Source organism: Garra rufa, chromosome 3, assembly GCF_049309525.1.
Source record: "Garra rufa chromosome 3, GarRuf1.0, whole genome shotgun sequence".
NCBI lineage: Eukaryota > Metazoa > Chordata > Actinopteri > Cypriniformes > Cyprinidae > Garra > Garra rufa.
Window position 1 is genome coordinate 13,629,021 of NC_133363.1, and position 17,034 is coordinate 13,646,054.

The 17,034-nt window shown below is 36.8% G+C and overlaps 1 protein-coding gene across 1 annotated transcript in view; it reads left to right on the forward strand.

Annotated features, from left to right (window-relative positions):
- The window catches only part of piezo1 (piezo type mechanosensitive ion channel component 1 (Er blood group)), a 110,310-nt gene that overhangs the window by 75,150 nt on the left and 18,126 nt on the right, over window positions 1–17,034 (forward strand). The window contains exons 22-37 of the mRNA XM_073836553.1: window positions 10–214; window positions 2,438–2,542; window positions 4,328–4,484; window positions 5,369–5,612; window positions 6,517–6,613; window positions 7,514–7,679; window positions 8,031–8,120; window positions 8,203–8,279; window positions 11,218–11,298; window positions 12,451–12,551; window positions 12,651–12,762; window positions 14,424–14,504; window positions 14,803–14,987; window positions 15,063–15,178; window positions 16,304–16,468; window positions 16,693–16,951. Coding sequence (XP_073692654.1) covers window positions 10–214; window positions 2,438–2,542; window positions 4,328–4,484; window positions 5,369–5,612; window positions 6,517–6,613; window positions 7,514–7,679; window positions 8,031–8,120; window positions 8,203–8,279; window positions 11,218–11,298; window positions 12,451–12,551; window positions 12,651–12,762; window positions 14,424–14,504; window positions 14,803–14,987; window positions 15,063–15,178; window positions 16,304–16,468; window positions 16,693–16,951 — 2,241 coding nt within the window. The remainder of the gene's footprint in view (window positions 1–9; window positions 215–2,437; window positions 2,543–4,327; window positions 4,485–5,368; window positions 5,613–6,516; window positions 6,614–7,513; window positions 7,680–8,030; window positions 8,121–8,202; window positions 8,280–11,217; window positions 11,299–12,450; window positions 12,552–12,650; window positions 12,763–14,423; window positions 14,505–14,802; window positions 14,988–15,062; window positions 15,179–16,303; window positions 16,469–16,692; window positions 16,952–17,034) is intronic.

The window sequence follows — 17,034 nt, forward strand, 5'->3', positions numbered from 1 at the left end:
CAACTCTAGATCTGCTTCCTCATGACTGTGAATGTCATTGGCCAGCGTATGAACTTTGTGGTTATTGTCCACGGCTGTTGGTTGGTGGCCATCATGGTGCAACGGCGCAGAGCAGCCATTGGCAAGATCTGGTCAAAGTACTGCCTGTTTCTGGTTGTCTTCATGATATACCAGTATGTTCTGTGTGTGGGCATCCCTCCTGCCCTGTGTATAGGTGAGTCTACCACTCTATTTAAAACAATAGGGATGTTTGGCTGAATATTAATTAGGGGTGGGCATAGATTAATTTTTTTAATCTAGATTAATCTAGATTAAATCTTGGAATTAATCTAGATTAATCTAGATTAAAATGGCTAATTTGAATTCTGCTGAAGGCATTCAGAATATGTGTGCTACCCAAATAATGACTTAAAGTCTTTGAGAATGGATCATAAAGCTCATAAAGCTGTTCTATGATAATTTGTTGATGAAAATAAATTATGTTCAATTAGATGTACTTGTGTTTACTAACTAACTAACAATGAAATTATTTTTTCTACCTATTAGATTGCGTTTTTTTTAACGTCAACACCTACCCAGCCCATTACGTGTTACACCGTACTTTTATTTTGACAGGTTGCCGTGAAGTTTCTGTGTCATACAGTATGATATGATGCTAGTTTTCTCAAATGAAACGGTAAAAGTGACACTCACAGCAGTTTGGGAGATTGAGTTTATCTGTTCATGTGAGATGAAAATGCCAAAAATTACCGGGAGCGTCACGTGTGTTTCAATATGCGTGTAGTAAAAGCTCGTCTCCGCAATGCATACATACAGCTAGGCAAACGGAACATATCGGATTCATATTAAAACGGTCTTTTTGCATTTCAGTTTTCACATACACTAGTCCATATCGCGATTTGAATTAAGTGACTGACCAACATTTGATTTATGAATCCAAAAAACGACGAATTTACGTGGCATTTCGCTATAGTAGATTCGGTTTTTATGAATGGAGGACGACGCGATCCCGTCTGTGTTTTGGCGGAGGAGACATAAACGCGCGACCATATTCTACAGTCTTCGGTATACATCCGCGTTAAACTATCAAGGTGAAAGTCATCATAGCTTGCGTAGTTTAGACCCAGCTCCCAACCCAAATTTGAGAATAGATTAACGGCGATATTTTTTTTATCGCGCGATAAGAGTTTCACGTTAACGCAGCACGTTAACGCCGATAACGGCCCACCACTAATATTAATACATCACCATATCACTGTAACAGCAATCATTTTTGTCTTACGTTAAAGCAATATATGGGTTGCACATGCCTGTTTAGTTTTGGACATGCACACATGGGTTCTTGGTTTAAAGAAAAAGTTCAACATCTGGGAATGAAATGGAATAGAACACAAGACTCTTGAGACACATTTTAAAAGATGAACTGTTTTTAACAGCCGAGCTGGGGCTACTGGGCTTTCAACCTTTCCTGCATAACGTGTCCAAAACCCCTCTAACTTAATTTAATTAAAAATGTAATAATTACTAACAAATTATACAACTGCTATACATTTATTCAACCTTACACATATACATACAATATGTTCATGCTATGTGACATACTATATGTGACCCTGGACCGCAAAACCAGTCCTAAGTCGCAGGGGTAAATTTGTAGCAATAGCCAAATATACATTGTATGGGTCAAATTATCAATTTTTCAAATAGTTGTATCTCAGCCAAATATTGTCCTATCCTAACAAATTGACAATTGACACATCAATACAAAGCTTATTTATTCATCTTTCAGATTATGTAAAAATCTCATTTCAAAATCTTATGACTGGTTTAGTGGTCCAGGGTCACGTAGCAAATCTGCTTGATTATTATACCATCGCAAAAAATAAACACTAAAAGCACTAGACAGATAAATTTGACTTTACTTTATTTGAACTAAAGCCAGTGTAAGTCAGCTCAGCTGCCAGCTAAACTCCACCTTAGCCTAGTTTACGCTAACCCTACATTGTAATCATGTTGTGTAACCGCAAAACATGATGCAGCTTCCATAGAAAGTTGTCTGATGTAAGTGTACAGTCACCAACAATTACCACAGAATAATTACTAAAATAACATTCTGTGTGACCTTATGAAAATTAACCTTGGTTTTATTGCAACTACTCTAAGTGCAATTACCATGTTTTTTGTTTGTTTGTTTGTTTGTTTGTTTGTTTTAACCACAGTTTTACTGCAAATACCATGTTTAAACCACGCTTAGTGTAGCAAAACCTTGGCTATTTTGTGGTTACTCTGGTTTAACTGTTGTAACCTGTGTTGGGTTTTAATTTGTAGTAAACCATGGTCAGTTTTCATAAGGGTGTCTATGGTGCTTAGTATTAGTACACGTTTTCTTGGTAAGTGACCTGACTCTGGTAACCTGACCTGTCTTACATTGCTATAGATTACCCTTGGAGATGGAGAACCTCTGTTACTATCCATTCAGCTTTGGTTAAATGGATCTACTTACCTGACTTCTACACCATCCCCAACTCTAGGACCCTCATATGTAAGTGACACCTTCAAGTGAACAACCAACAGAACAGCAACATCATTACTCACCAGTTATCCTACCTATAGTGACCTCAAAACGTATATAGACACTTAAACCTCTTTAAAAAATGTATGACTTTCATTACATTCAACTATAAAATATCAAACCAAGTGACATCTGCCAACAAATTGTTGTTTTTTTAAGAACAATGACTTTTCAGTCAACTATCAAGGCTGTTAGTCTTAATTTTGAATTATTTAAAACCTAAAGTTGCCTAAACCTAGTTGATCTAAAACAGTGACTGTAAGTGTAAAAGTACTTTTAAGGGCAAATCCACATTATTTTTAACATAAGATTAGTCACAGCCATTTCTAACAACGTCAGCTGTTTCCAACTATTTTAGCTGTTAAAAAATGCTTCTTAAAGGTCCCATATTGTACACATTTCTGGAGGTTTATTTTAGTTGTTGATGTCCTTAAGAATATTTGCGGTATAAGTGCCAAAATCCATCTCAATATATTTTTACAGCTCATTTTTTAGGAGCTCTGTCAAAAACAGGTCGATTTTGGCCCATCTAATTAATATTCATGAGCCTCTCTTCTGATTGGCCTGTTGTTTTCTGAGTGACGCACAGCCAGGCCAACCACAGGTAACTACGGTCATGTATGCTTTAGCCGAGCCCAGAGCCATAGAGAGAGCCTAGCTTGCTGATACTCAACAGGATATTTCAGAATGATCATTAATGTTTTTTCTTTTTCAAACACCGAATGCAGTAAGCTACATAACTGTTGCTTTAGTAAAGCCCCTTTCACAATGCGCGCTGATTCTGGAAAATTAGGGGAATGAGCGCTGTGTGAACAAAAGCCAGAACCATAAAGGCAGTGTTGTAGTGATGATGCACGTTATCATGCGACTCTTCACGACGAAAAAATACGTGCAAAGTGGAATGAAGCAGCGATCAGGCAGAGCCAGCTCCTCACTATCAGCACTGAAGCACAGTTTGTTCAGGTTAGTTTCAGTTTAGTGAAACGTACGCGTCGCATTACATCTCACATCCAAACGTCACATGTCTTTATGGGTTGTGTGTAAAGCACGCACAGATTCCGGAAAACAACTATGAATGAACCAAATTAAACAACTCCGGAACAAATCATGGGACACATTATCCGTGTATTTACCGGAATCACTGAGTGAAAGAGGCTGAAGTTGACGTGCCACTGGTCTCTTATATTCACGTTGTTCTGAAGCCTGTGTAATGATGTAGTTTCGACATCTATTGACTGAACAGGGTTTTCTAGATTAGTTTTCGTGTTGTTGTTGCTTAGCAATGTTATGGACACGATATTGTCTGGGTTTGACAAAAGGAGGGTGGGATGTGATTGGTGCTCGGGGTGGTGACTGAAGGCGGTGACCGAGTAGATCGGACGTCACATCTGTACGGAAGTCACAGCGGCTTGTGAAAATGAACAGCTACTTTAAGCAAGCTGTGTGCAGTTCACTGTGGATTGACTGCTTTGAAACTCATATGGTAGTTACATAGCCCCTAGACCTCAGTTATCATGAAAAAAGCCAGGAAATTTCGATTTTGACAATATGGGACCTTTAATGTTGCAAAATGGTAATTTTTATCATACTGTTTCAATCTATTGTCAAAATCATAAACACACTAGTTTGTAATGCAAATAGTTTAATTGTTACAGCACTGTTATTCTTCTAGTTATTGCTATTTATCATTAGCGGCTTATGAATTCTGAGGCCCCTCCAAAATACAGCAAATGTTTACAAAACGATCTGTTGCAGCGGACTTCGTTCTGCTGATGTGTGCCTCCCAGCAGTGGACTGTGTTTGAAAATGAGAAAAAGGAAGAGTGGATGGTCATGGGAGGAGAGAACAAAGACAACCCTGACCCCATGGAGGATATGCTTTTCAACCCAGCCCCAAACTTCATCAACTGCAGGTAACACACTGTGTGTAGTAAAGAATGATAAATAAAAACAGCTTTACTTGTTATGGATCTAGTGCAAAAGTTGCTTTAAAGAAATAGTATACCCAAAAATGAAAAAAAAATGCAGAAAATGTACTCACCTTCAGGCCATCCCAGATGTGTTTTGTCATAGGAACAGACTGGAGAAATACACTTGCTCACTATTGAATCCTCTGCAAAGAATGGGTGCCGTCGGGAAAAACATTCAAACAGCTGATAAAAACATCACAATAATCCACAAGTAATCCACATAAATCCAGTCCATTATTTACAATCGTTACAAAAAGTGAAAAGCTATATGTTTGCATGAAAGAAAATCATCAATAAGGCATTTTAGCTTAAAACTGTTGCTTTGGGTTAAAAGCTGTAATAGCGCTTTCTGCAGTGAAAAAATGTCTATCACCTGTTGTCCTCTCACAACAAAATCCTGTGACATACTGTATTCGTTTAGAGCTTTTTTAAACAGTTTTTGCTTGTAAATGGTGCAATGGTTTGAAGTTGAAAACATCTTGATGGATTTATTACAAAAACACAGCTTTTCACTTTAAAAGATGCTAATTGATGGACTGGAGTTGAATTAGGATGATTTTATCAGTTGTTTGAATTTTTCATTCTGACGGCACCCATTGATTGCATTGGTGAGCAAGTGATGTAATGCAAATTTTCTCCAAATCTGTTTTGATGAAGAAACAATTAATCTACATTTTCATATTTTCTTGCTTCTATAAACTATAATGAGTGGAATATGATAAACTGCTCTGTAGATAATTAAATGTAACAATTACTCTACAACAACCTGACTTTAGGAACTATTTGCTTCATTAATTTGTTTGTGTCTCTCTCTCTATGTATTGAAGATCCTATCTGGACATGGCAAAGGTGCTGGTGTTCCGCTACATGTTTTGGTTTGTGCTGTCGGTGGTGTTTGTGACCGGAGCAACTCGGATTAGTGTGTTCGGGTTGGGTTATCTTATGGCCTGCTTCTTCTTCCTGCTCTTCGGCACACGGCTGCTGATCAAGCCATCACGTACACGTCTGGTCATGTGGGACTGTCTGATCATGTACAATGTGGCTGTGATCATTTCCAAGAACATTCTATCTGTGAGTAAGCAGTCTTTATAGAGTCGTTAAAGGATTACTCCACTTCTAGAATAAAAATTTCCTGATAAGTTACTCACAAGATGTCTTCAGTCGCAAAGAAATTAAGTTTTTTGAGGAAGACATTCCTCACACACAAGATTTTTCTCCATACATGGACTTCAATGGTGCTCAACGAATTGAAGGTTAAAAATGCAGCTTCAATGCAGCTTCAAATGGCTCTAAACGATCTCAGCCAAGTAATAAGGGTCTTATCTAGTGAAACGTTAGATAATTTTCTTTAAAAAGAAATATTTATACACGTTTTAACCACAAATGCTCATCTTGTGTAGCTCTGTGATGCACATGCGTATTCTGTGTATTCCAGTTCAAGACAGTTAGGGTATGCCAAAAAACTCCCATCTCATTTTCTCCATCAACTAATTTTGAAGTTGAAGGAGAAAATGAGATGGGAGTTTTTCGACATACCCTAACTGTATTTAACTGGAGTGCACAGAGTATGCACGCAAATTGCAGAGCTAGACAAGTCAAGCATTTGAGGTTAAAATTTTTTAGAAATCGTATTTTTTTTTAGAAAATAACCAATCGTTTCGCTATATAAGACCCTTATTGCCTTGGAACTCTTTGAAGCTGCACTGAAACTGCATTTTTAACCTTCAATCTGTTGAACACCATTGAAGTCCACAGGAAAAATCCTGTAATTTGTTTCCTAAAAAAAAGTCATTTGACTGAAGAAAGAAAGACATTGAACATCTTGAATGGCATGGGGGTGAGTAAATTATCAGGAAATTGTAATTTTGGAAGTGGAGTAATCCTTTAATTACGCTGACTCACTGATCCTAAGCCATATAATGTGCATGCAGCTACAAAGAGAACAGCTTTCTCACAACAGCTGTTTTTGTGTTAGATCCTGGCCTGTGTTTTTGTGTTGGAGATGCAGAAGAACTTTTGCTGGGTAATTCAGCTCTTCAGTCTGGTGTGTACAGTCAAAGGCTACTATGACCGTAAGTTTTACACTACTGCTGGGTTGCCCTAGAGCAGTGGTTCTCAATTTTTTTTTTCATTGTTATATTATTTTACATAAAAATGACAAAATTCACTGTTTTTGTCCATGGTACAAATATCTAAGGACCCACAAGATGGTGGCAGTTAAAAGGATAGTTCACCCAAAAATGAAAATTCTGTCATTAATTACTCACCCTCATGTCGTTCCAAACTCGTAAGACCTTTGTTCATCTTCGGAACACAAATTAAGATATTTTTGTTGTCTTTCTGACCCTGCTGACAGCAACGCAACTGACACGTTCAAGGCGCAGAAAAGTAGTAAGGACAACATTAAAATAGTCTATGTAGCATCAGTGGTTTAACCTTAATTGTACGAAGCTATGAGAATACCAACTCTGAAATATCAAGTTAAACGGATGTTTTTGCATTTGCATGACTTCAATTTAATTTACTATCTAAGACATTAAGACTTAAATTAAGAGTAAGTTTTTCATCTGGTATTGCTAGGTGGTTTCCTAAAGCAGTAGTTCTCTAACTTTGTTCCATGCATACATTTCTTCTCTTTTTTTTTTCTTTTTTTTTCTCCTCAAAAACATTTTCATACTTTTAAATCAGTCTGATTAAGACTTTTGCCTACGGTAGGCAAAATAACTGTCAGCTTATTTAAATGATAAAAATACATTCAGATATTCAATGATAATAAGTGTTTGTAGTGATAACATGAACTTGGTTCTTAAATGAACAGAATCATTTTTTTAAACATCTATAAGATGAGATCTATTTTTTCCAGCATTTGAAATATTTTCCTAGACTACATGCACAACATTTAAAATATTAAAAAAATACACCACATCATAGTCAGATGTAATCATTTTTATGCGTGTGTGTTTCTTCCTCAGCTAATTCAGTGTGTGATAAAGACTGTTCTCTGCCTGTGGAAGAGGCTGGCATCATCTGGGACAGTATCTGCTTCTTCTTCCTTCTGCTACAGAGGAGAGTCTTTATCAGTTTTTACTTCTTGCATGTGACTGCAGATCTTAAAGCAACAGCACGACAGGCCTCTCGGTAAGTGCGCCCCCTGCTGGACGCATCAGAAGGGGCAGTTATTTCATACATTCCATTACAAATTTTGATTGCAAGTAAATAGTTTATTATTATTAGTTACTATGCATTTTTTTTTTAGCTTGAATGTTTATTATTAACTGTGCACATCTCCCTGGAGGGTGACATTTTCATTTGGCGTCATAAATGCATCTAGGCCAGGCTGAATTCGAATTCAATTGGCATTGTGTTGCACAAATCTTTGGAATACAACTAAAGCAGTGAATTTGTGAATAATTTTCTAACATTTCTAACATATGAAGTTTACTTTATTGCCTGATTTTTCGTGTGTGTGTGTGTGTGTGTGTGCATTAGGGGTTTCGAGCTGTTCCGAGCCAGCATTATAAAGAACATGCATTTCTATCAGCAGGCAGAGAAGAAGTCAATTCAGCAGCTAAAGGAATCGTGAGTTAAGACTTTGTCCTTTTTTTACCATAATAAAAAAAAGTCTAGTCTACTCACTTGTTCAATCTTTATATTTCTTCAGGATGAATCGCATTCGGGACAAACAGCAGAAGTATAAAGAAGGACGTAAAACTACAGATACAGAGGAGCAGCCGTCAGGTACAAATCAATTTGATATAACTTTTCAATTGATGTGGCTCTGATTGTGTGCAAAAATCTGTGGATTTTAATATTGTAGGGTCCATTAGTATTATACTCTTATAGGTAGATAGAAGCATTGCTGGTTGACCGAAGTATAAAAATTCTGTCACTAATTACTCACCCTCATGTTGAAACAAATCTATAAAACTTTTTTTTTATCCACCATCGCTTTCAAATCTCATTTACACTTTGAAAATATTCAAACGTAGTGCATCGCTTTCAAGATGTGAGAACCAAGATGCTTCAAAAGGTTCTTCAAGCGATGCCATAGAAGAACGATTTTTTGGTTCCACAAAGAAACAATTCAGTCAAATGTTCTTTAAAGAACCATTTCTTGCTCACCTTTTTATAATCTGAAGAACCTTATTTGCCACAAGGAACCTTTTGTGAAACAGAAAGGTTCTTCAGATGCTAAAGGTTCTTTATGAAACCATTTAGACAAAAAGGTTCTTCTATGGCATCGTGAAGCACCTTTATTTTTAAGAGTGTATGTTAATTACATTTGAGAGCTATAGACCAATTTGGAGTAGACGTCACAGTTATGTCACTTACAGCTGTGTGTGCATAGTGGATGCAGAAAAACACTGGTAACAAGTGAAGGTAAACGGGTAAAATCCATGGAATAAGAGAAAACTAATATTTTTATGCTTTTTGATGTCAAAATTGATATGCAAATAATTTGTATAGAATACTTTCGTCAAAGACGCCATTTGAAGCTAAACGCAGACATCTAAACAGACGTACTATGTATAAAAACTGCTATGATTACTCTATTTTTAAAGCGTACATTTGATTTAAACAATAGGTCTACATAATATTCACATATGCTCATAGAGGACGTATTTTATTAGCCCTACAGTTACAGCATGAAATATTATTTGAACCTATTACTATTAACAATTTTACATAACATTTATTTATTTTATCTGACAATTCTGACTTTTTCTCACAAAAAAGTCTAAGTGGACGTCCATGACATGCGGAGTCCCCCAAGGCTCAATTCTTGCGCCGCTGTTGTTCAGCCTGTATATGCTCCCACTAATGGCGCTTTTCCACTACACAGTACCAGCTCGCCTCAGCTCGCCTCGGCTCGACTCGACTCGGCTCTGTTTGGTTTTCCACTGTGTAAAAGTTGTACCTGTACCGGCTTCCAGGTACTTTTTTTCGTACCACCTCCGGCGAGGTTCCAAGCGAGCTGAGGCGATACTAAAATGTGACGTGAAAACACAGCAGACTGCTGATTGGTCAGAGAGAATCGTCACTATTCACTGCGTCATCATTGCACGCGCCAGCAACAGTATCCAGAATAACCCCGCCATTTTTAAAAAGTTTGGCCAGAGATTGCGTGACATATCCAATCCATTACATATTATGGCAACTCGGAAGAATACGCCGTGGTCAAACGAGGAGGTGCAGACAGCGGGTGTGTGTCGCGTAGAAGATTACATCACGGCAGTTTCTTGCAGCGTCGCTATGACAACCAGGTACTATTGTGGAGGTACAGGTACAACTTTTACACAGTGGAAAACCAAACAGAGCCGAGTCGAGCCGAGTCGAGTCGAGCCGAGCTGGTACTGTGTAGTGGAAAAGCGCCATAAGTCAAATAATGAGAAAGAACCAAATTGCATATCACAGCTATGCAGATGATACCCAGATTTACCTAGCCTTATCGCCGAATGACTACAGCCCCATTGACTCCCTCTGCCATCATTGATGAAATTAACAGTTGGATGTGCCAAAACTTTCTTCATTTAAACAAGGAGAAAACAGAAGTCATTGCATTTGGAAACAAAGATGAAGTTCATAAGGTAAATGTGTACCTTGACGCTAGGGGTCAAAAAACAAAAAAATCAAGTCAAGAATCTTGGTGTGATTCTGGAGTCAGACCTCAGTTTCAGTAGCCATGTAAAAGCAGTAACTAAATCAGCATACTATCATCTCAAAAACATTGCAAGAATTAGATGTTTTGTTTCCCGTCAAGATTTGGAAAAACTTGTTCATGCATTTATCACCAGCAGGGTGGACTATTGCAATGGTCTCCTCACTGGCCTTCCCAAGAAGACCATTAGACAGCTGCAGCTCATACAGAACGCTGCTGCCAGGATTCTGACTAGAACCAGAAAATCAGAGCATATCACACCAGTCCTCAAATCCTTACACTGGCTTCCAGTTATGTTAAGGATAGATTTTAAAGTACTTTTACTCGTTTATAAAGCACTCAATGGCCTAGGACCTACATACATTGCAGATATGCTCACTGAATATAAACCCAACAGACAACTCAGATCACTAGGATCGAGTCAGTTAGTAATATCAAGGGTTCACACAAAACAAGGGGAATCCGCTTTGAGCCATCATGCCGCCCGCAGTTGGAATCAGCTTCCAGAAGAGATCAGATGTGCTAATACATTAGCCACATTTAAATGCAGACTCAAAACTCATCTGTTCAGTTGTGCATTTATTGAATAAGCACTGCGCTACGTCCAAACAGATTGCATTACTCTATGTATAATAATTTTTACTGTGTTAATTAATTTTAAATCAATTTTTTAAAATCATCTTAAATGTTTTTATTGTTGTGATTATTATTATTAATTTTTATGATTTTTATGACATTATGTTTTTAATTCCTTTTATGTACAGCACCTTGAATTACCATTGTGTATGAAATGTGCTATATAAATAAACTTGCCATGCCTTGCCTATTCAATTCTAAACTCTATACTATTCTGAGCCGAGTGGAAAAGAGGGAATGGCGAGTTGTTTTTCCTTATTAGAATTGTGGGATATAATTTCGGAATTGCAAGAATAAAATCAGAATTTTTTTAAATAAACAAGGGACATTGTGAGAAAATGATGCTGTACTTCCCTTACATAAGTGTGTTTTTCCTTACAGACTCCAAGGAACAGAAGAAGGAGAGAAGAAAGTCATCGAAGTCCAAAGAGTGGCGGTATCCTTGGATGGACCATGCAACTGGTATACTCACAATCAGCTGCTATACTATCCTACAGAATAGCAAGCTTAGCCCTGTCAGAGTTTTCACATCATTTCATATCATATGAAAATAGCAGACTTCTATACACTGTTCTGTACACTGTTTTAGTATCTATTCCATTTTTAATTTTAATTTTAAAGTTTTAGTAATTTAGTTGTGACCTTGTCATTTTGTATTAGTTATAAATATATTTACACTACCAGTCAAAAGTTTTTGAACAGTAAGATTTTTAATGTATTGTCTCTTCTGCTCACCAAGACTGCATTTATTTTTATCCAAAATACAGGAAAAGCAGTAATATTTTGAAACATTTTTACTATTTTTTTTATTTATTTATTTTATTTATAACTGCTTTCTGTTTTTGAATATATTTTAAAATGTAATTTATTCCTGTGATCAAAGCTATATTTTTAGCATTATTACTCCAGCCTTCAGTGTCACATAATCTTTCAGAAATCATTAATATGCTGATTTGATGTTCAAGAAACATTATTTTTTTTTTTATTATTATTATTATCAATATTTAAAACAGTAAAGTACATTTTCTTCGGGATTCTTTGATGAATTGAAAGACCCAAAGATCAGCCCAAAGATTTTGTAACATTTTACACTATACCATTCAAAAACTTCTGGGAAAGAAATTATAGAAATTAATACTTTTATTTAGCAGATACTTTTATTTGATGATAAAGACATTTATAATGTTACAAAATATTTCTATTTCAGATAAATGCTGTTATTTTGAACTTTCTATTCATTAGAGAAACCTGAAAAAAATTCTACTGGCTGTTTTTTTAACATAATAATGATAATCAATGTTTTTGAGCAGCAAATCAGAATACTGATTTCTGAAGGATCATGGGACACTGAAGCCTGGAGTAATGATTCTAAAAAAATCAGCTTTGAAATCACAGGACTAAATTACATTTTAAAATATATTCATATAGAAAGCAGTTATTTTATACAAAAAAAAAATTAAGAAAATTAAAATGAGAATAAAATAAGTGTTAACTATAATGACCCTGGTCTGTGTATCAGAGGGGTTTGAACATATTTTCAGGAAAGAGAGCAAAGCATTCAGAATGCAACATTGCTGCCAGTGCTGAGTTTATGAGTGAATGTTTTTGTTTTAGTGTTGCATTCCGGGGAATACTACATGTTTGAGTCTGACAGCGGAGAGGAAGACGAAACCTTTCAGGAGGAAAAGAAACCTCGTAAACAGACTGCTTTTCAGGTGACACGCTTTGTTCTCTGCGCTCTGGTCTATGTTTGGTAAGACAGTTTTTATAGGGATAAGTGTGTTAAGTTTGTGTGCCTATACTGTTTTCCACAGCTAGCATACCAGGCTTGGGTCACCAGTGCAAAAGATGCCCTGAAAGACCGTCAGCAGAGGCAGAGAGAGCAAAGAGCGGAAGCAAAGAAACAACAAACCTCTCAGGCTACAGGTTAAACATTGACCTATATGCATCTGAAACATGCAGTAATACAAACAGTATGTCACAAAAGTGAGTACACCCCTCACATTTTAGCAACCATTTCAGTATATCTTCTCAAGGGACAATACTATAGAAATTAAACTTGGATATATTTTATAGTAGTCAGTGATTGTATAGCAGTATAGATGTATTGTCCCCTGAATATTACTCAACATACAGCCATTATTGTCAAAAAAGCTGGCGACAAAAGCGAGTACACCCTAAGTGAACTTGTCCAAAGTGTCAATATATTTTGTTAGCACCATTGTTATCTGGCACTGCCTTAATCATGGCATGGAATTGAGCAGAGCTGCACAGGTTGTTGCTGGGATCCTCTTCCACTCCTCATGGAGCTGCTGGACATTAGACACATGGTGCTTCTCCACCTTAACAGGGTTCCTCAGCAAGGCAGTTGTCATCTTGGTGGTGTGTTTGGGATTGTTATCATGTTGGAAAACTGCCGTTCAACCTAGTTTCTGGAGGGAAGGTATCATGTTCTACTTCAGAATGTAGAGTACATAATGGAATCCAAGTTTCCCTTAATGAACTGCAGCTCCCCAGTACCAGCAGCACTCATGCAGCCCCAGACCATGATGCTACCACCACCATGCTTGACTGTAGGCAAGACACAATTTTCTTGGTACTCCTCACCAGGGCATCGCCACACATGCTGGACACCATCTGAGCCAAACAAGTTTATCTTATAGTCTCATCAGACCACAGGACATGGTTCCAGTAATTCATGCTCTTGGATAGGTTGTCTTCAGCAAACTGTTTGCAGGCTTTCTTGTGAGCCAGCTTCAGATGAGACTTCCTGCTGGGACTACGCCTATGCAAACTGACTTGTTGCAGTGTGCAGTGTATGGTCTGAGCACTGACAAGCTGACCTTCTACTTCTGCAAACTTTAAAGTGCTGGCAGCACTCATGCATCTGTTTTTTTGAAGCCAGGTTCTGCACCTGACACACAGAACAAGTGCTCAACTTCATTGGTCGACCCTTGCAAGGCCTGTTCCGTATGGAACCCATCTTGGAAAACTTCTGTATGACCCTGACCACTGTAGTGTAACTCGGTTTCAGGGCGTTCATGAACCTCTAATAGCCTTGGCCATCTTTGTGGAGAGCAACAATTCCAATTCTCAAATCCTCAGAGAGTTCTTTGCCATGAGATGCCATGTTGAACATCCAGTGGTCAGTATGAGAGAACTGTACTTAAAGCACCTAATTCTAACTGCTCTAATACAAGATACACAACTTTGTATGGTCCTGTCAAGCAGACAAAAACATAAACATGATGAAGAGGACATGTGGCTTTGCATGGTTGAACAACATACTGCTGTTATCACTTAAAGTGTACTCACTTTTGTTGCCAGCTATTTTAACAATAATGGCTGTATGTTGAGTTATTTTCAGGACAGTAAATCTATACTGCTATACAAGCTGCACAATGACTACTCTAATATATATCCAAGTTTAATTTCTATAGTGTTGTCCCTTGAGAAGATATTTTAAAATGGTTGGGTGTACCCACTTTTGTAAGATACTGTGTATAAAAGAAACGAAGCAATCAGCTGCAGACTTCTTCATATTACAATGGAATATTAAGTTGTCTATTTCTCTCAACGGTTATCAGATGATGCTGATGAGAGTGAAGCAGTTTTTGATGGTAATTCCAAAGACGTGGAGGAGATTCAAGAAGATGGAGAGGATGTGGGTAAGTAAGCTCTGAATAAGGAATAAATGTAAAATACTTTTAAAAATAGATAAATATAGAAATATTCTTGGTGAACAAGTTAATTGTAGTTTGTTAAATTATGAACTTTTCTAGTGTTTAGCTAGCTATCTAAATAACAGATCCAGAATTTTGGCAGAGACGGTTAAAAATAAGTGTATCCCCTTTTAAATATGGAGACGTTATTACCGCCTAACTGTAAGCATCTAAAAACAGAGGAAAGGCTTGAGGGTGTCTTGAATTTCATATGACATCCCACTGCATCATTCTGATTTTACAGCATCTCAAGCCACTGGCAGTGATATCGTGCAGAGGATTTTGGACATACTGAAGTTTCTATGGGTGCTTTTCCTGGCCATGGTGGATGGATTCACTATGTGGCTTAACTTGCTCACCAAGCAGTATGTAGACACTTCCATGGTCCTCTCTGAGGAGCGCTACCTTTTCATTCACAGCCTCAGCCAGGTGAGCAACTCACCCAAAAACACATTTCCCAGTGCGTTGTTGGCATTGTTCTCATGAATTTTGTGCCATCCACAGAGGCCCTCCAGAGAGCCCATGGATGATCAGATATCACAGGACAGTGAAAATCTCACTGTTGAGACATGTCTCGATGAAACTGACACAGACAATGTTCGCTTCAACAGCAATGTAAAGTAAGTCTGTGGAAAAAAAAAATGTATCACAGTTTCCACAAAAATATTAAGCACCACTGTTAATAATTGAGCACCAATAATAATCAATAATTAAGCATCGAATCACAAGTGTAGTGTGTATTGAAATGATTTTTACTTTGTAAACTTTGCAAAATAATAATTAGGTTTTGAATCCTGGATTAAGTTGCTCTTAGTCTTTTTCAAAAGCTGTGTCATATAAAAATGTAAAACATTTCTTTTAGGATGTTTGATTAGATATTGTTTGCAGTGTTTATGATTTATGCTGTGTTCTTACAAGACATGACATGACATATCCTTAATGAAAGCAAAAATTATTTACGACACAACAATCATGGCTAATTTACGTCAGCATTTTAGTGCCACGTTAAAAAAAAATAAAAACTAAGATTACGAGATTAAAGTTGTAATATTTAGAGAATAAAGTCAAAAAATTTTGTGAATAAAGTCAAAATTACGAGAATTAAGTAGAAGTGTTCCGTGAATAAAAAGAGGTAGCTTTGAGAATAAAGTCGAAATGTTTTGAGAATAATGACGAAATGTTTCAAGAATAAAAGTCGAAATGTTTTGAGAATTAAATTGTAGTAATTAAAGCTGTTTTATTTATGGTGTAATACAGTAAATTATTGGAAATCATATTTTATGTTTTCCATTTATTATTTGTAGAGCACCAGCTAGCCAGTAATCGCAATAATATTGTGTATTTTATGTAATTTTGACTTTTCTTTTTTTCAAAATATTTTGACTTTTTTTTTTAAACATTCCACTTTCTTCTTGAAACACTTCGACTTTATTCTCATAATTTTGACCTTATTGTCGAAATATTTCAACTTTATTCTCGAAATATTTGGACTTTGTTCTCATAATATTTCAACTTTATTCTCATAATTTTGACTTTATTTTCTAAATATTATGACTTTAATTTCATAATCTTTTTTTTTTTTAAAGTGGCACTAAAACGCTGTTATACTAATTAGAATGTACAATACAGTACTTGATGTTTAATATACAGCTATGTAGGTAAGGATTTTGGGAGGCCAACAAAATGTCTTTTTTCATATATTTTGTTTCTGTTAGTTATGACCAAATGTCCCATTTGTTTTTCAGTGTGGTTGAGTTGGAGCCACTGGGTGGTTTTCCAAAGGCCCGTGACTTCAGCAGCACAACTCTATCCTCTGAACTCACATTAGAGCTCGATACAGAACCTTTTTACAGCCAACACACCCTCCGCCCTCGACGCTCCAGAACTGCAAGTGAACTGCTCTCAGAAAGGTGCAACTTTATATGACATGACTGTATGAAATAATATTTTTCCTCGTATTCTTAATGGCTTCTTTTAACTGTACAGCATATTGGCAATCTATGATGTTTTTAAAGTGCTTTAGAAATGCATTTTAATGTAATTAAATTCAATGTTTTGCATTAATGACAGTTCTTTTTATCAGTATATAATTAGTTTTGCAGTTTAGTTATTGTCTCTGTTTTCTCTGTTTCAGGCCATTCAGTGTTGAGGAGTTGATGCAGAGTCGCGAGTTCTACTCGTCGCAGAACCGACTGCTGAAGCTGCTCTTTGCGCTCTATAATGTTCTGGCGGCCCACTCTGAGCTGGTCTGTTATTTCATTATCGTGCTCAATAACGTGGTGACAGCCTCTGTCATCTCACTGGTGCTGCCAATTCTTGTCTTTCTCTGGGCAATGCTGTCTGTGCCACGACCTTCCAAGAGGTTTTGGATGACGGCCATCATCTACACAGAGGTGGGAAGAATAGACAGTGGCTTTGTAACATTGACTTTAATTAAGATATGTTTCAGATAATAAAAAAATATAATTAAAGTGTT